General features: G+C 46.8%; 8 protein-coding genes across 8 annotated transcripts; 4 read left to right on the forward strand and 4 right to left on the reverse strand.

Annotated features, from left to right (window-relative positions):
* Nucleotides 1–121: 121 nt before the first annotated feature.
* ARB_06840 (uncharacterized protein) lies at nucleotides 122–1,039 on the forward strand (the record flags this gene model as incomplete). Its single annotated transcript, XM_003015034.1, has 2 exons — nucleotides 122–560; nucleotides 621–1,039. 2 exons carry the CDS (start codon nucleotides 122–124, stop codon nucleotides 1,037–1,039), a joined length of 858 nt encoding a protein of 285 aa, XP_003015080.1.
* A 174-nt stretch (nucleotides 1,040–1,213) lies between these two features.
* ARB_06841 (uncharacterized protein) lies at nucleotides 1,214–2,305 on the reverse strand (the record flags this gene model as incomplete). The annotated part of the gene is made up of 2 exons (XM_003015035.1): nucleotides 1,214–1,823; nucleotides 1,881–2,305. 2 exons carry the CDS (start codon nucleotides 2,303–2,305, stop codon nucleotides 1,214–1,216), a joined length of 1,035 nt encoding a protein of 344 aa, XP_003015081.1.
* A 2,042-nt stretch (nucleotides 2,306–4,347) lies between these two features.
* On the forward strand, nucleotides 4,348–5,829 carry ARB_06842 (uncharacterized protein; the record flags this gene model as incomplete). The annotated part of the gene is made up of 2 exons (XM_003015036.1): nucleotides 4,348–4,876; nucleotides 5,066–5,829. 2 exons carry the CDS (start codon nucleotides 4,348–4,350, stop codon nucleotides 5,827–5,829), a joined length of 1,293 nt encoding a protein of 430 aa, XP_003015082.1.
* Nucleotides 5,830–7,857: 2,028 nt separating this feature from the next.
* ARB_06843 (sugar hydrolase, putative) lies at nucleotides 7,858–10,878 on the reverse strand (the record flags this gene model as incomplete). Its single annotated transcript, XM_003015037.1, has 3 exons — nucleotides 7,858–9,925; nucleotides 9,985–10,732; nucleotides 10,794–10,878. The coding sequence occupies 3 exons, from the start codon at nucleotides 10,876–10,878 to the stop codon at nucleotides 7,858–7,860; spliced, it is 2,901 nt and encodes a 966-aa protein (XP_003015083.1).
* A 725-nt stretch (nucleotides 10,879–11,603) lies between these two features.
* On the forward strand, nucleotides 11,604–12,148 carry ARB_06844 (uncharacterized protein; the record flags this gene model as incomplete). Its single annotated transcript, XM_003015038.1, has 3 exons — nucleotides 11,604–11,691; nucleotides 11,882–11,946; nucleotides 12,014–12,148. The coding sequence occupies 3 exons, from the start codon at nucleotides 11,604–11,606 to the stop codon at nucleotides 12,146–12,148; spliced, it is 288 nt and encodes a 95-aa protein (XP_003015084.1).
* A 193-nt stretch (nucleotides 12,149–12,341) lies between these two features.
* On the reverse strand, nucleotides 12,342–12,986 carry ARB_06845 (uncharacterized protein; the record flags this gene model as incomplete). Its single annotated transcript, XM_003015039.1, has 1 exon — nucleotides 12,342–12,986. The coding sequence occupies one exon, from the start codon at nucleotides 12,984–12,986 to the stop codon at nucleotides 12,342–12,344; it is 645 nt and encodes a 214-aa protein (XP_003015085.1).
* A 665-nt stretch (nucleotides 12,987–13,651) lies between these two features.
* ARB_06846 (uncharacterized protein) lies at nucleotides 13,652–15,860 on the forward strand (the record flags this gene model as incomplete). The annotated part of the gene is made up of 2 exons (XM_003015040.1): nucleotides 13,652–13,738; nucleotides 13,797–15,860. The coding sequence occupies 2 exons, from the start codon at nucleotides 13,652–13,654 to the stop codon at nucleotides 15,858–15,860; spliced, it is 2,151 nt and encodes a 716-aa protein (XP_003015086.1).
* Nucleotides 15,861–16,274: 414 nt separating this feature from the next.
* On the reverse strand, nucleotides 16,275–17,216 carry ARB_06847 (MFS transporter, putative; the record flags this gene model as incomplete). The annotated part of the gene is made up of 1 exon (XM_003015041.1): nucleotides 16,275–17,216. The coding sequence occupies one exon, from the start codon at nucleotides 17,214–17,216 to the stop codon at nucleotides 16,275–16,277; it is 942 nt and encodes a 313-aa protein (XP_003015087.1).
* Between the last annotated feature and the right edge of the window lie 1,332 nt (nucleotides 17,217–18,548).

Raw genomic sequence — 18,548 nt, forward strand, 5'->3', positions numbered from 1 at the left:
TGTCATACTCACAGCCCAAAGGTTGGTTCCACCCAACATAATAAACTAACGAACTAACTAGTTAGTCAAGCTTAATTAGGCTCAACGTTGCTAATTAGACAATCTATAGGCAGGACAAGGAATGAACATTTCAATGATGGATGCTCATAACTTGTCATGGAAACTTGCATACACTATCAATGGGCTTCATCCTGATGTTGACGATCCTGGAGCCCTCCTCAAGTCATACGAAGTGGAACGGTACAGTGTTGCCCAGCAATTGATCGATTTTGATAAGAAGTATTCAACTGGATTCTCCAAAAGAACTACCGGAGAGGAAAACGAGGTTCAGGCCTCCTTAAAACAGAACCAAGAAGTCTACGAACAGTCAATTTCTTTTGCCAGTGGCTGTGGAATTGAATACCCAGAGACCTATCTAATTGATAGATCATTCCCGAATGGGTATCAAAACCCCATCTGTGGAACTGATTATTTCCATGGAATCCTAAGACCAGGAAGGAGGCTGCTGAATATCACTATCAGGAGATTTGCTGATGGGTTTCACAGAGACATACATGACGGTACGCTGAGGACTAATTCTGGGATTAAATTTGATTTAAGTTAACTAATGTATTGAACAGATTTGGTTTCTAATGGACGCTTCCGCATTCTCTGCATGACTTCGACAGATCTATTAGATCCCAAGGGGACTTCTGCACAAGTTATACTCTCAATTTCAAATCTTCTTTCACTCTTCCCTCCTTCACTTATTGAAGTTGTGGTGATATACCCTCGTCTTCCACGTGAGCTTGACTGGAGTTGTCTTCCTCAGGAGCTCAAGAAAATGGCCGAAATGAAATTTTACAGTGGATTTGACGTTGAGGACGCCTATAAAGCATATGGAGTTGATCCAGATGATGGGGTCCTCGCAGCTATCCGGCCAGATGGCTGTGTCGGAGTCATATCTAGATTGGATGATATTCCACGTCTGGAAACATACTTGGAAAAGTGCATGAGGAAGCAGGGTAAAGCTGCTCCTACAATGCATAATCTCAATTAGACCTAGCACGGCATAAAACACTGTAACTCTGCAACTAATTTCTTTGACGCCTGGTTCAATCCATCTGACCTGATATAGGCATCTATTGAAAAAGGTGTAGAAAAAGTTTAACGTATAATCATGACATAAGGACGTAGCAAGACGTATGCAGCATTGGACAGCAGTTTGCCACCCCTACTGACTAGCTTGGATGCCAATTACCCTATTGACTGCTTCATCATTGCTGATATCTTCGGGGATCACGCCAGCAGTCTTCAGTACGTTGATGACACCTTCGATCATGTGTTTCTCAGCACCCCTGGTACTACCTTTGACAAACCGTACATCCTTAAGCCATTCCCTAGCGTCTGACTCGGAATATGTACAGCCGAATTCGCCAGTTCCAAGTTGCTGAATTACCTTTTCTGAATCTGCCAGGAAAGTGGAAATGCCAGAGTCTAGCAGGCTGAACAGCTGCGTGAGCCGGCTGTCCGACTCTGGAGATGGGAATGTACGAGTTGAAGCTGCAATCTGCCAGGATGGCCAGGGAGTATAGATCTCTCCAATCTTTTTCAATGGTGGCTTCGGAAAGGCGGTAGTGGGCTCAAAGTATGGTTTCGTAGTAAACTGTTCCCACATGAAGAAATCCGCTGTAGGGGTTGGTTGTGCATCTGGCTGCTCAGGGTTATAACCAGTTACTCCGTCTCGCAGGGAAGGGAACGGTCCTAAGATAGTCGGGATAAGGGGTGACGAGGATGGCCAGCTTTGCTGTTGGGCCAAGACGAAGGCCATAATGTGGGAGCCACTGTAAACATCGTAAATAAACATGTATGCTCTTCAGGATTTGTCCCATGGAACTAACCTGCCCAAACGAGACACCCCCACTCGTCCTCCTTTGAGATCGCTAATACTCTGAATCTCCTTCCTGTCATGACCTGTAACAATTGCCCACCTCAATGGGGTTTCAACCCATTGGCCAACAAGTTTGTAACCACCATCCTTCTCTCCCTTTTCTAGCTGTGGTTTGCCGACTAGCCCTGCAACCCAACCTTCAGTCAAACCAATCGCAACGTCAATCTCATTCTGCCTCAGGGACGTTATCATATGCCCCGTTCCAGACGGGAAGGGAATCAAGGAGATTTTGAATGGAAGGGAAGAAGCCTCTGAGCTGCGGGCAGCGAGGTGTAGAGGGGCTAGGTAATGCTCTAGTGGCAAATTGATGTCTGTTAGTAAATAAGACTCCTTCAGTGCTGATTTGATGTGGTGAAAATATGATACCTGGAACATAGCCAATTCTAATGGTACTAGACTCCGAGGCCATGTTTGTAGGTATATCTAGCTCAAACACGTAGTTAGCTAAAGAGAAAACGTTCTGTTACAGTTGGATAATATACTCGGAAGCAGGCATCTGATAGATGATCAATAAGCGGGGGGAAACAAGAACGCCCTTGCGAAAGCGGGATAACATAATGAAAGCTTCTTAGCTAAGCTTCGGCTGGAGCCTACACGTCTGCCCTTCTAAACACACACTTGTGACCCCTCAGGAGGACGGGGATGTTAGTTTCTGACAAATCTACCTTGAGTGCTTCCTATGCTACCTTGACTCCGGCATCTTCAACGGAGTTATTTACGGCCCTTACATACCTGTTTCTCTACCCTCAAAAGGGGAAAAATGGGTTATGATAATGAAGTATGCTGGTTAAAACCACTCTATACAGTCAGCCATTTGAACGGGGTGGTATCTATCGAGAGAAGTGAAAGTAGCCACTGAACGACAGTAGGGCTGGCTGTATGGTAACTAGTTACTTGTTATTGGCTGATGAACGCTCTTCCAGTAAATACTTTTAAATGTACAGCGCTGCCACAGTTATAGATGCTTTATGAAGACACTACTACTATAAATGAAACAATCGTAGGCGAAGCGTAACAGATTTTGATAAGAGGATAATGAAGAAATATTCGCGGCCATCTGCGCAGGTACCAGCTTGCGTGCCGTGTCCAAGGCGGTCTTGGCAAAAAAACACTTTAAATTCACGACAACCTTCGACAAACGCATCCCAGTGGCTGGCCATTTCTAGATCGCTCTTTTTAATATGCAGTGCTTGCTCGAATAACGAATGTGTTTTATGTGATTATATCCGGCCATATAGTTACCTGCAATGTCTCCCAAACTTGAGTTTAATATCCGATGTTGATACCACCCAAGTGTATGTCGTAAAATTGATAACTCAGCCTTGCGCAACACACACTACACAGGGCTACATTTACAAGAGCGGCTTATGGAGCGAGAAACGCTAATATACTACTTAATAATTTGAGGAGAGTTATTTAAGGTGACGAGCTGTGTCTCATATCTGCATTCAAGAAGCCTCTCACTCTTCGATGCATGCAGATCCGTAGCCTTGCAGCTGTGCCGAATCATTGGAACCTGACTATACTGGGATTTCACAGTTATAAGGGGGGTATCCGCCCATGGATACCATCAAGAAGATGCTTTCCTCTTGGGAAACATAGTCATCTTGAGACATGATACCTTCCAATTCCCGGCAGAAATGTGCCAGGCAAAGCACATTAATTCCCAGACTTGGTATGACGGATGGTAACAGAGAAGGGCCTAAAAGATGGCGGAAAAGCTGGAGATTCACCTTATATTCGGCTTCAGTCACTGGATTACTTGTTCTCTTCTTTAACCTTGGGTTTCTGCTTTGGGTATTACCCCGGCATAGTTTTGGTAATGAACGCGGAACTCTTTATGATGGCAACTGCGATAAAGTGCACGACTTGAGCATTGGGCTTCACTTTGTTATAAACGTTTTCAGCACCCTCTTATTGAGCGCCAGCAACTACACTATAGTATGAATTCTAACTGTAAATATTTTTTTTATTCTGTTATATGTGCTAATGACTTGACAGCAATGCTTAAGTGCGCCAACAAGAGCCGATCTTGACAATGCCCATGGGGAACGATGCTGGCTCGATATAGGCATACTAAGCGTCAGAAATTTTCGTCAGATTTCCCGACCTAGGTCTGCCTTGTGGGTAATTCTAGTGCTATCCTCGCTTCCCCTACATCTAATGTAAGGAAGTTTATACGATACTTTCAATGTTTTAGTAACAGGCACTAACATCGTCGGCTTTATAGGTATAATTCCACTATTTTTGCTACTACATCGTCAAATTCCTATTATGCATTCCTCGGAGACGGATCTTTCGGACAAACAGCATTTGAGGACCTCAGTCTGGTTCCATCGGATCCCCAATTTCACCCCCTGGATTACTATGAGCTCCGGAATAAGTCTATCGTTGCAACGTTTACACGGCTTTACAAGATGTCGCAGAATGGAGCTCTGGAAAAACTGGACAATGCTGCTTGTATAGATGCGTACACGAAAACGTACCAGAATTCCTACGTCAATGTCTTGTTGGTGACGGATACGCCGCATAATAAAAGTGAGTACAAATATGTTGGCTATCAAGAAGTATATAGGCCTGTTACTGGATCACCGTTCACGTGGATATGTCCGAATGATTATGAGGAGGCTACCAAATGCCAATCCAAACTACTGAGTACCAAACCCGAAGTAGTAGCTGGTAACTGGGAAGTACTGGCTCAACCGATAAAATACTGTCTCGCGGAGGTTGCACAGCCTCACTGCAAGCTTCAGTACAGCTTACCGTTGACGGTTGTTGTCATGGTGTTTATCCTCGTGAAAGTGATTACTATATGCTACGTTGCTGTTACAATTCATACCCCAATCTTGACAGTTGGGGACGCTATCGCCTCCTTTCTTGAAAAGCCTGACACCACTGTACGAGGGAAATGCTTACTTTCGATGAAGGATCTCACTGGACCTTCAAGTACATGCAACCCGTTTTGGATACGCCAGAATCGCTGGGTGTTTTTTCACAAGCCTAAACAATGGCGTTCAGCCGTTTCACCTGGGCGATGGTGCTTTGGTATAATGCTGTATGTTACTCTTTACTCCTATACCATGCATTTTTGTTAAACAATTGCGTCTTTCCATGGCAGGTATTGTCTTTCTCTAGCCTTCTGTGCTTTTCTCCTATATATCGGGATGAGTTCCGTGTCAAATAAAACAGGAATTTGGACCGCCGGTCTGCAAGCACTCGATTTCCGCACACTGATAAGCACGAATTTCTGGCCTACATCATTGATAGCCAATACACTGATAGCAAATTTACCACAGCTTGTTTATTCGCTCATATATTTTGCTTATAACGGCATACTCACAGCCATGACCATGTCTGCAGAATGGAGTCAATATGCAACACAGCGAAAAGGATTACGAGTGTCTGCTGCACCGAATGCAGCACAACGAAGCAAATACTTCCTCTCATTGCCTTACCGTTATGCTATCCCACTTATGACCACATCGGGCATATTACATTGGCTCATATCTCAAAGTTTTTTCCTAGTGGGGATTGAAGCATATGACCAGAACCTCCAGCGTGACCCTGCATCAGACATCAGTGTTTGCGGCTATTCACCGATTGCTATTGTCTGTAGCATCTCCCTTGGCACAGCAATGATTTCTTGCTTGGTTGGTTTAGGATTCAAGCCATTCAAGTCTGCTATGCCGGTTGCGGGGAGCTGCAGCCTAGCCATTGCTGCTGCGTGTTTCCCTGATCCTGGAACATATGATCCCGAGAAACAGGCTGGGTCAACCCCAGACATCGCATGTTTGGCACTGAAATGGGGGGTTGTGCTTTTGGATGAAAGCTCAGTTGGTCATTGCGCGTTCTCGAGCAAGGATGTTACTATGCCTGTAAATGGGGAGGTATACCATTGATTCAGTGCTGATTTGCCAACAGTAACGCTTCAGATTATTGATAATAAAAAAGGTAGCCTATTTCTCTATAAGCGTGAATAACTAACCTCCTATAATAACAGTAAGCTCGTAAATTAGGATCATATTTGTATATATATAGAGATATATAAATATAAATATAACGCGGATAGCATGATCCTCTAAAATGCGCGATGTCTTGTTCTATGACATCTGCATGTCTGATGTTTTCATACCCCATCTATCAAGGGATGGGAGATCATTCGTTGTCCATGAACGCCAGTCTGCGAATGTGTAAAACTGAAAGCCCAGATATACGTCGCATAAGCACTGAAACACCCCGCATATCCTGAACGCTAGGGGAATTGTACCGCCGCTGAAAAAAAAGAAACTCATCTTCATGGCATCTCCAAGGAGCCAGGAGATAAGAACTGAAGGTCGAAAGCCTTTACATGATCGTGAACGCTGGTTTGAAATGATTTGTGGAATTGGTAGGAAAGCTTCGACACCGAGTCCACTGAAACCCAATAACTCTATGTATGCAGAAGACCGCGAAATTGGAGTAAGGAGAGTATGAATGACGAGAAGGGTCAGAGTGAAATAAGTAAGGAACATCCAGTACCTATATGAGCATACTATTAGAACTTGGAAACATAGTGTTTGCTGCCAGCAAAAGGTCGCAGGTAGGGAGGGTGATAACGTACGGACGGGCTGATTTCCATTGCCAGAATCCGTACGGTCTGACAAAACCAGATTCGGATCCTTGCCCAATGAAAGGAGTGTGCTCGATACCGGAGGAAGGCCGATTATCCAAAGCAACTTTGAGAAGTATAACTTGCACGCCGACCATTGATATCGCCTGTATAAGCAGAGGAGCGGAATAGTAGGATCCAAACCAGAAAAATATCCTGTATGATACGACTTGTCAGCGGGAAGTTCTTGTTCACCCTATCATATTTTGGGGCCGTCGGATAAAATGGAATCTGACGCACTTAAATATAGAAGCGACGAGCATAATCAATGGTATATCCAATGAGAAACCGGCCGAGGTCTTTGTCCGGTGTATGCTCATGATCTGGTCGGCGTATGAAAGGACAGGGGAAAGGACGAGCCTGGTTGATATTATTGTTAGTAGGTGTAGTTGTAGAACAGACAGTGCTCCACGCGACCAACATGGGAGAACACATACAATGGCGGCGCCCCATAGTCGATTATAAAGGTAAGAAACGACATATTGATCAGGCAAGTATATCCCAAACCCTCAGGCGGTAATTTTTTTTTGATCCCCTCCTGGCGCTATAGCCAGTTCGCTTATCGATATTCGCTCAGCCGCACCAGTGACTGACGCTCACACCATCCAGCTCATTTCCTTGTGTAGACAAAGGGTGATATTATAGATATAGCTCGATCGCGATGTTGGGAAATCTAATCGATCAATCCCTGTCGATGTCTCGGGTGTAGCGGTAGGAGCGTCAATGGGGTAGATTGGTTTGTTTATGATGGCAGAGATGTTGGATAAGCCATGAGACGGTCGTCCGGGGTAAAAAGCAAGTTTTGTTCGCTGCTGGGGCAGCTGGATCGCATTCGGCTCAGGCCTTGACGAGACTTGCGGACCTTTGAAAGCTCGTTGTCAGACTAGTTGTTGACCCTGGGGCTAGTTCGTTAGTTAATTAAAAGTTTGGAGTGGATTATCTAATGTTCCTCGGACGAACTTTGTAACGTCATACCGTCGTCAGCTTTGCATATGAAAATCGCAAATATGGAGGCCGATGAAGTTGATGAAGCTGATGAAGCCAACAATCATGTCTCGCATACTCCCTTGCGGAGATGGGCATAGAGACGAGGTGTGCCAAAACGTTCCGATTCATTGGTTGAAAATTACCAAATCAAAAGGTACAAATGTATTTCACCTGAAACATGATAAAACGCTACATGTAGGATTATTCAAAAATCCAAAGAACCAACCATAAAACTTCTATAAAATATATAATCACTGTGTAAACTACCATTTGTAGTAATTGTGGCAGGCAACTAAGCAAAGTCAATCTTCCATGACTTGGCGATAGAAACCCCAGGTTTCTTCACAATCGCAAATGCTGCCTTTCCACTCTCGGCATCATACCAGTTCATGCTGGCCTTGATACCAGACTTTGCGCCGTCTTCAAGCACCAAAACACTGTCCTTGCCCTTCCAGCTACTGGGGGCCCCAACAATAACGATCTTCTCAACATGTACTTCTGCCATAGCCTTGAGATACTGGTTCGTTTTGGAGCCACTAATGGACTGATCTTTGGAAGAGAGACTGGAACCTGAGAAGGAGAATTGACGGTGGATATATGCTCCTTGCTTATAGTCAAATGTTTCACCATCATCCACATATAGTTCTCCCTCGGCTTGGCCCTTGCTATCAAGGACCACGATAAGGGTGTATGGGTCGTATTTCATCAACCCGCTGCTTCGTCGTGGTCTGTCCTTTCTCGGAACTATGTGGCCGCCCTGAATGAGAATAGGAATTTTCTCCAATGGAGCATTGATGGTATGCTTCTTGTTGGCGCCCTGGTAAATGGTAAAATCAAAGTAGTCATAGTACTTCTCCTCGTCGGCGATGTAAACATCAACACTGGTGGAACCTTGAGTAACAACCGGTTTGACCAGAAGGCCAGTATGGCCGAGGTAGAACTGGTCATCGAGAGCAAATCCTTGTTCATCCGATGGGTGAACGTAATACTGTGGTCGAAGGATGGGAGAGCCGTTGACCGAAGCACGCTGGAACTCCGTGTACCATGCTGGCAGAAGTTGATATCGGACCTTGAGTGCCTGTGTAATGATATCTCGGTATGGCTCACCAACCATGTACGGCTCTCGTCTACGGGTGTCGATGTGTGCGTGGGCACGGAAGAAGGGGTAGAAAGCACCTGCCTGGTACCATCTGGTCAGAAGCTCCTTGCTTGGGTTACCGAAGAATCCTCCGACGTCTGCTCCAGCAAAGGGGAAGCCAGCAATTCCGTTATTAAGAACCATAGGAATCGAAGCAGCTAAGTGACTCCACTCTGCCTGGTTATCACCGGTCCACATTGCACCCATACGCTGAGATCCGGCATAAAATGATCGAGTGAGGACGAAAGGGCGCCTTATTTCTCCCTTTTTACGTTCAATGAGTGCATTGTAAGTAGCGTTGACGAACGTTAATCCGTTGACATTATGGACATCACGGTGCTCCCATCTATCATGGTGTATGTTGTCCTTTGGCATGGTTGTTTCGGGTCCATTGAAGACAGAAGGCTCATTCATATCGTTCCATAACCATGAGTTGGATGCTGTTCCCTTGAAGTTTTCATATTTGAAAAGGTTGGCCCACCATTCCATTGCAGCCGGTTTGAAGCAGTCTACCCAGTGAGATGAACCAGGCCAACACCATCCCTCGTAAATATCCCCATCCTTGTTCAGAACAGCGAGTTCTTTCTTCTTCATTTCATCAACGATAGGGTAGTTTGCCTCAACTTTAATATGAGGATCGATAATATAGACCAGCTTGCGTTCAGAGGCGTCAAGTTGTTTCTGCATGCTAAGCGGGTCAGGGAAGGTGTGAGGATCCCAGGTGAAATATTTCTTTCCATCAGTGTATTCGATGTCAAGCCAGATAACATCATATGGTATTTGGTACATATCAAACTTGCGGTCGACATCCTTGACGTCCTCATCGGTAACATAGTTCCAGCGGCATTGGTGGTAAGCAATGGCAAACTGCTGGGGGAGTTGAGTAAAACCGGTAAGTTCGCCGTAGGTCCTCGAAATGGTATCAGGAGTTGGGCCAAGAAATACAAAGACATCCAACTGACCGCTTTCCGAAAACCAATGAGTTTCAGTCGTGGTTTTTGCGTCTACTCCTATAGACATTGGGTTGGGAAGAAGGGTCGACTTGACGATATCAACCCAGGTCTCCGCAGCATTCAGCCAGAAAACGCCGACCGTAGAATCTTTCCTGTGAGCTTGCATGAAAGGGATTGATCCATATAGAGTCATTGGGCTGTTCAGCTCATACTCAAATACATCCGAGTTGTACATTCGGTATGGCTCGGTATGCTGGCCTTCTCCACCCCTGTTTGCTCAGTCAGTGACGTTGAAAGAATAAGGACTTTTCAAAGGCGCTGGACCTACCTTGTTTGTTTTAGAGACATGGAGTCAGCGTGTTCGGGAATGCCAAAAACATGCTCGTAGCCGGGGAAGCTGATATCCAGCGCAACACTCTCTGGCCCTCTTGGCTTAGAATCCGTGTTTCCTCCAAACGACTCATCCCACCAGGTACTATCGTCCAAGACATCGGGAGTGGATTCGGACCCAGGCTCGATGATGTCGTTTCTCGGTCTCCATTCCTCAATGTTCAAAAGTCCCTTCGAATTTAGCTGTACTTGAGTCTGACCATCTCTCTGGAAGTAAACTTCAAATGGAGAGTGCCTGATGACAGCCTCAAACTTCATATCAGGGCCATACTGGACTTTGGTGGTACCTGAGGTCTCGTCGGTAGTAAACTCAGCGGAAGAGGAACGTTTCATATCTCCAGTAATTGCCCATTTTGCAGCTTCATTATAACGTTCTTTCCTGACAGTGCTGTCACGCCGTAATTTGATGTCTCCTTTCATTCGTCGCTCTTCGTCGATAGTAATGCGAGCTACCCCGGATTCCAGGAACGACACCACCAACGGAAACCGCACTTTCTCATCGTTTCCTACAGTTTTGATGACGGTTCCAAGCAATTGACCATCCGAAAACGTTAAAGAGCCGGCCTCAAGATGAAAAGGAGAGGTCCATGCGGAGGCCTGGGCGGCTGCATTATCTGCATACTGCCTGTTGCGCTGGCAGAAGCCGGACTGGGAGCACGTCTTGAAATTCTCATGTTTAACCATGACTACGCAGCTTGCACCGTTAGACAGAACGCCTTTAATTTATGCAGATAGAGCCCAACTTACCTGCTGGAACAGCCAAAAATGAGACGATGGTGACTATCACCAGGATAAATGACCATCGTGGATGGCTTGCCCGTGACGGCGCCATGTGGTGCAAGGAGAGTAACTAAACGAAACGAAAACAGAAGAAAACGCTTATCGCCGAACCATTGGGCGTAATAAACACTCCGCCTGCAGCTTCTCGCTGTCTTGAAGCTGTCTCACTGCTGTGTACAGGCCCTTTCTTGCGGCTGGATGCTGTCGTCTGCTGCGTAAACGCGATGTTTGACGTTGGAAGATGCCACGAACGACGAAGCATGGGCAGGCTTGGCACGGGGAGACCAACACCGCCCTTTTTTTTTCTGCCCCTCCCTAGGAAGCGTCCCGCACATAAATTCTGCTCCTCCTTCTCCTCCCTCTCCCTCCTGTCTACAACATCTCACCAAGGACAATTGGCAGGTTTTACGCATACAGACTCGATCTTACTCTCTCAACATGTCTAACGAACAGACGTAAGTGTCATTGCTACCCCCGATAGAACTAAATCTAGACGTTGGACAAGCTCTTACTTCTGCTGCTAGTTTCATCGCTATCAAGCCCGATGGCGTCCAGGTATGGCCCGCATTGTACCACAAACACAACACCCAGCAGCTTCGATGGCCGCTTGTCAGTGATATATAGCTGACTCTGGACGTCTCCAGCGTGGTCTCATTGGCCCAATCATCAGCCGCTTCGAGAATCGCGGGTGAGTTGCTCTCACGTTTACCCCTCCCCGCGGTATGGTGTTTTTAAGAGCCAATGTGCTGATTTGAGGCTAGATTCAAGCTCGTTGCCATGAAGCTCGTCACTCCCTCCAAGGAGCACCTCGAGACCCACTATGCTGATCTCTCCAGCAAGCCATTCTTCAACGGACTCGTCTCCTGTACGTCGACTTGCCTCTCTGGTGCTTTCACAGCCTGTCTGTGCTGACATCTATTTAGACATGCTCAGCGGACCCATCTGCGCTATGGTCTGGGAGGGCCGCGACGCCGTAAAGACCGGCCGTGGTATGTAGCTCCCACAATTCTTTCAACCGCAAATATTTCAGCACCGCTAATAGTTATAACCTGCAGTCCTCCTCGGTGCCACCAACCCTGCTGACTCTGCCCCCGGCACCATCCGTGGTGACTACGCCATTGTGAGTTGAACTCTCGTCCTCAAAATTTGGATTCCGCTTGTGAGTGGGACCTAACGTCAACCTCTAGGACGTCGGCCGCAACGTCTGCCACGGCTCCGACAGCGTCGAGAACGCCAAGAAGGAGATTGCTCTCTGGTTCAAAGAGGGAGAGGTCCTCAGCTACAAGCAGAGCCAGTTCGACTGGATCTATGAGAAGGCATAGATAGCTGCCAGGTGTAGTAATTCTCGCCCGCTTGGAATGACCATAATCGGAGGGTCAAACGGCTTGACATGACCAAAAATCATCAAATAACAAATAATAAACGCTTTTCAAAAGGCAATATTGATCAATTCTTCTTCAATCATGCCATGCCGTCGAATGCGGAGGTATATTGGGAATGTATAATGCGTCGTATCTATCTTCCCTTATTTGTGGACGCTAGCCTTCCCATAGCTCGTCCAACAGGCCCCAAAACTGTTCGCGCAAACCACGGAGTCGCCCATACGCTCCAAGCAATCCTCACTGGAAGTAATGCTTTGGTAATTGCGTAAGCTGTAGCAAACTCCAGTACTAACCGTAGACCTTGTCTATCTTTTGCTGTAAGCTCACTAGCACTGTCTTCAACCCGTATTGCTCCCCTGTCCATGGTAGACATATCTTCCACATCTCGAACCCATCCTCGCTTCCGGAGCCATTTTCCAAACTTCCTGACTCCTTCGTCTACAGGTGAGGTTCCATCGGAGTTACCCAGAGATGGCAGCCATCCACCATAATGGAACACTCCAACAAGACCAAAAAGGGGTATGATAGCTGTTAGTTCGTGAAGGATTAAGAACGACGTTATATGGGTTACTGGCGCATTGAAAAGGGGTGTGGTGTAGGACCGAAGGAACTTGGGAAGGCGGTTATTAAAGGATTGGAGTCTCAAACGCATTCGAGAGGAAGAGGAGGGCTCGGAATGGACTCGACGGCGTAGGATAGGGCGTAGCAGCTGGCGACTGATATAGATATAGGATGATGTCGTTGGAGTTGCTCTCCATGCAACACATGAGAGAGCCATTCAGGGCAGACGTCAAGCAAACCACCACAAAACGAATGGCCTAGCCAAAATTTGGTTTCATTGCATTTTGAATGGCCTCGTAATATTTTCGAAACTATCGGGTCGTCTGAATGGGCCCAGGAGCTCAAGTTCTGCGTCTGCAAGCAAAGCTGAAACACTGCGGAAGACCTCGGCTATAGTTAAGTAACACGGTCAATATTGACAGATGCAAAGAGATACAACGGCACTTTTTCACCGCGGCTTGCCAGAATATGAACTTGTTGGAAGCCCAACAGAGGCCTGAAGCTCGAAGGAAAAGGTTTTTGTCTTCTTTGGCGTGAGGATGAAAACCGCAAAAGGCTGCTGTTGGATCTTCGTTTAAAGAAGCGGTTGACTAAGCAGCCAGCTTTGCAGGGGTTCAACATTGGGCTTTTCATAGAAGAAGAACTTGAGAACTCCCGAGTTAGAAGAGAGCACCGCTACATTGTTACATTCCGACGGACTCTGATATCCGTCCGGAAGAAGCTATTACCATCCAGCATCTCTCCGGTAGCCGGTAACACAGCGCTGTTGGGGGAATTCTCTGTTGATCTTGGATTCAGATACCTGTTGACTACACACCCCTCGGCAGTCACCAGAGGTATCCATAGAGGAAACCAAGATTTCTACGGGTTTAACCTGCAGCCATGGAGAAGATATCAGACAAAATAAATGCCCTTCCTAAGGATGCCCACTACTTTTCCTTGGAATTTTTCCCTCCAAAAACCCAGATGGTGAGACTCGCTTCTAGCCCCGCCATTAGCTATCAGACTGACTGAGTGCCTTCTACAGGGGTCATCAAATCTCCAAGCCCGTCTGGAGCGTATGTCTCAGGCCCTACGACCTCTGTTTGTGACAGTCACTTGGGGTGCCGGCGGCAGTACGGCTGCTAGGTCACTTGAATTGGCAGAGATATGTCAGAGACAACTTGGATTAACGACATGTCTCCATTTGACTTGCACGAACATGAACCGAACGTTGATAGATGAGGCCTTGGAAGAGACAAAGGCATTGGGTATCCGGAATATCCTTGCTTTGCGTGGTGACCCACCACGAAGCGAGGAGTATAATATAGATGGTGAGGATGACAGTAATAAGGACTTCAATTATGCGGTGGACCTTGTGAGATATATCCGAAAGAAATACGGTGATTATTTCTGCATTGGCGTTGCGGGATATCCTGAAGGCCATGCGGATGAATCTCACCCAGAGGTGCAAGACCCATTGAAAGATCTGCCATACTTGATAGAGAAAACTCAAGCTGGCGCAGACTTCATCATGACTCAGTTAACGTACGACATTGAAGCGTATAAGAAGTACGAGGCCCTACTTAGAAACCATGAGTCTGGAACTTTCAAGACCATCCCTATTATACCCGGCCTAATGCCCATTCAAAGCTATCACACTCTGACCAGGGTCACCAAGCTGAGCCACGCCAAAATACCTCCACAGATACTGGCAAAGGTTGAAGCCTGTAAAGCTGATGATGAGGCTGTAAAGCGAGTTGGTGTCGATATTGTCAGCGACCTTGTAGAGGATATCAAGAAGATTGCCACACCAGGACATCGTGGCTTCCATTTCTATACTCTCAACTTGGAGAAATCAGTATCCTTCATCTTGGAACGATGCAACTTGATTCCTCCATCATCTGAAGCCCCTAGCGATAGCGAGCTTGAGTTTGAGTCTGCTGTGTATGCTGCTTCAGGAGCATCGAATGGTGTTGCAACTCCCGACGGCAGATCAACAAACGTGAACCGATTGCGAGCTTCCTCAATGAACTCTCAGCCACACAACCGTGTTATTGTCGATAGACTGACGCGTGCCTCTGACAGATCTGAGCGAAGTTCGACTGTGCATGAAACTTCCGCTCAGACTGCAGGGTACCCTGCGCTTAACCCCCCAAACCGTAACACCGCGTTGCAAATATCCGAGGGCCTTGGTTCTCTAGGACGAGAGGCTACGTGGGATGACTTTCCCAATGGTCGATGGGGTGATGCTCGTTCTCCAGCCTTCGGTGAAATCGATGGATATGGGCCGTCTCTCCACGTTACTGCGCAGGTCGCTAGGAAACTATGGGGAACACCAACCTCCAGAGAAGATATCAGCAACATCTTCAAACGCCTACTTTCAGGTGAATTGCACGCAGTTCCCTGGTCTGAAGGTGGGGCAGGAGAAGAAGGTGGTCTTAACCCGGAGACTGCAACGATTAAAGCCGAGCTCCTTAAGCTGGTCGAGGGACGAGGATGGTGGACGCTTGCATCTCAGCCAGCAGTTAATGGCGTGCGTAACGACCACCCAGTATTTGGCTGGGGACCTCGAGGTGAAGGTTTTGTGTTTCAGAAGGCTTTCGTCGAATTTTTCTGCTCAGGGGATGACTTCCACTCAAAGCTGAAGCCTTTGCTTCAGAGTTACGGACATGATGAGTTCGCCTGGTTCGCTACGAACGCAAAAGGTGATTTCCAGTCGTCTTCCTCTCCAGAAACACCAACGCAGCCGCCTACAGATCCTACAGAAGTCCCTTTTGATGCCGACCCTTTGACCGAGATGGACAACGGAAGCGTTAATGCCGTAACCTGGGGTGTTTTCAGGGGCAAAGAAATTGTTACTCCGACTATCATCGAGGCAGTAAGTTTCCGGGCTTGGGGAGAAGAAGCATTCGGCATTTGGGAAGAATGGAGACGTGTATTCCCTCGTGGAAGCCCAAGTGAGAAACTCATAAGGGAAATTAAGGATGATGTATGGTTAGTTTGCGTTGTTGGCCAGCGCTTTGGGGCCGGTGGAGACGTAGGAAAGGAGTCTAACGAGGAAGATGGGAAGTTGCTTTGGAAGGTATTGGCTGGAGAACAAACGAAGTAATTGGTTACGGCACTTGATATGATGGATGAATGGGTATATAATCGACCTTTGCACGTCTCAACTCCTGCAGACTTAACCATACATACCTACAAACATGGACAGTTTCTTGGAGTTATTTACCTGCTCACCTTAAAAAGGGTACTCTATAAGATAGGGCTGAAAGGTTGTTATCAAATTTGTTTGATATGCAACGAATTTTGAATCGAGGCTAAGCTTTGCCAACAGCATCCCAAAGTAAACCCCTGTCCAGGGTAGGTGGAATTATACTATTGACCACTAGGTTGGTCGTTTCCATTCAGTCTGCCATCTACCATTATGCATTCAAGCCCACTGGAGGTGGCTAAATTTGCTCTTTCACAAATAACAAATCCTTTGAAGGTAGCATACCAATCTAATGGTGGGTATAAATGTGAGCTATGGGATATACCTAAACATAGGGGCTTTATCTGCTAGTATAGAAGTGTCCACTTTATGCAGAGGATTCGGCTTGCCATACTTCTTGTCCCTTTGCGCATTAACGATCTGATGTCGAGTGTACAAGACAACCGACGCCACGAAGCTCAGGCACAGAAATGAGAGGACAATAGCATACCCTCGGATATACATTGGGCCTTCCTGCTCAGGGAAACTTTTGCTAGCAAGAATGCTTAAGCAATGGCCCGCAATCACAATCATGCAGAGTGCCATCGCTTTCTTCGACTCTGCACCAGCGTTATCCGAGACCCATTGCACTTCCAGCGGTATACACGGAAAGATGCCAATGACAAGTAGGAATACACCGCCAAGAGCAGCTTTGGGGTTTTCTTTCGCTGGGAACGTGTACATCAACGACACTCCAATGATGGCCAAAGCGGTTCCTCCGATAATAAATGGACCTCTTGTTCGCAGCCTGTCTGATAAGAGACTGAAACTAACCATGACCACCCAGCCAGCCATATACGGGCCGATAGTCATGTACTGTGCTGCAGTCTTTGAATACCCAAGGGAGTGAAGGATGGTTGGTAGAAAGATTGAGATTGTTGCCAGAGATGCATCGTGTCCCATTTTGACGATGCAAACACCATATACCTTCCAGTCTTTAAGGCTGGCAATAACATGCTTCATGACAAGGGAATTGTGGCCTTCACTTTGTTGCCCTTGATTCATTCGGCGAATAGCAATCTGCCTCTCTTCTTCATTTTTGAAAAATTTTGAGGTCTCTGGCCTGTCAGGCAAAAAGAACAGGACCACGAATGCGAAAGCGACGGTTGGCAAGCCCTCGACAAGGAAGAGAACCCGCCAATGGCCAATGGTAGTGTGGATGAGAGATATTCCATATGCTACCAGCCCACCAAATGCACCCGAGAAAGCTGACATCCCAACGAACAGGCAAGTTCTGAATGCAAGTTCGCTGCGAGTATACCACAAGGTCAAATGAAACACTGCCGTGGGAGCAAAGGCAGCCTAAGTTGAGAACGGTTAGCCCAGGCGTGAGAAGTTGCATTGCACAGCCTTCTATACTCGCCTCGAAAAAGCCAATGAAGAACCGAGATGTAGCAAGGCCAGCAAAGTTGAATGCCCCAGCTCCCGCCGTAGCAGCTATACCCCATCCAATGACTGAGATGAAGATAAATCTCGAAGGATAGAACCGTTTCCCCCAAAGGGTGAGAGGTATTGCGAATATAATGCTACATTGAGTAAGTCATTATATCCTTCAAACTGAGGAATAGGGCATAAACTGACTATCCAAAATAGAATATGCTAGCTGCCCAGGAGAAGTTGGAGTCGTTTCCATCCAACGCCTCTTCTACTATTCCTTGGAGTTTTGCATTTCCTAAGTTTATCCTGTCGAGGTATGCCTGCCCCGTGTCAGCGACTGGCAAGGGGTATAGGACGGTTGATTATCAGCACCAACCAGCAAATACAGTACTGCAAATTGGGGCATTATTATCCAGTCTTGACGCCGTACGAGTTTTCTACCAGTGAGTTAGTAGGAGTTAACTAAACTGCAGAAATTCTTATTACTTCGAGTGGCTCACTTTTCAACCTCCGACCTATACTCTTGGGATGAGCAAGGCCATTTATCGTCACTATCACTCCCTTGAGCCCCTGAAAGCTCTACATCTTCAATAACGCCTGTTGCTCCAGCAGGCTTATTTTCTCCCTGGGGCAACGCCATGTCTACAGTTCACCAGCTCGCGCGCGAGGAACGGAGATGCATAGTTAGCCCTGTAACTAGTTTGCTAAACAGGATGTGGGGAGGGAATGCCATGGTATATGTACAACGCAACAAACAGCCGGATTGACCGCTTATTATTGATAACTACCAGGATGGCTTGATTCCAGCCTTGATCGCCATTAAACTCGAGATCTGCTGGTCTCTCGTGTAATTCGCTGACAGGCTCAACTCTCACCCCTTGCCAAGGGGCGATCGCTGTTCATGATCGACATGCTTGCAGTTATCTGCCGGCAGACCTGAAGATCGAGCCGCGAAACTCTCTTTGACTGGGGTACTTCGTAACGATGGCCGAGTTATCCTGGATAATATCTGTTGCAGGGCCATGGACCACGTAACTACTCCATATGAGGAAGAGAGGAGTTCAAGTATCCTCGTTGCGGTAGTTATTCCTCATGGATGTGCAAGAAGCCTGACACATAAGTGTTATTAACACCAGTTCGCTAGTTAGTTATTGCAGCGATTCCATTTTT

The sequence above is a fragment of the Trichophyton benhamiae genome, assembly GCF_000151125.1.
Source record: "Trichophyton benhamiae CBS 112371 chromosome Unknown contig00476.0, whole genome shotgun sequence".
NCBI lineage: Eukaryota > Fungi > Ascomycota > Eurotiomycetes > Onygenales > Arthrodermataceae > Trichophyton > Trichophyton benhamiae.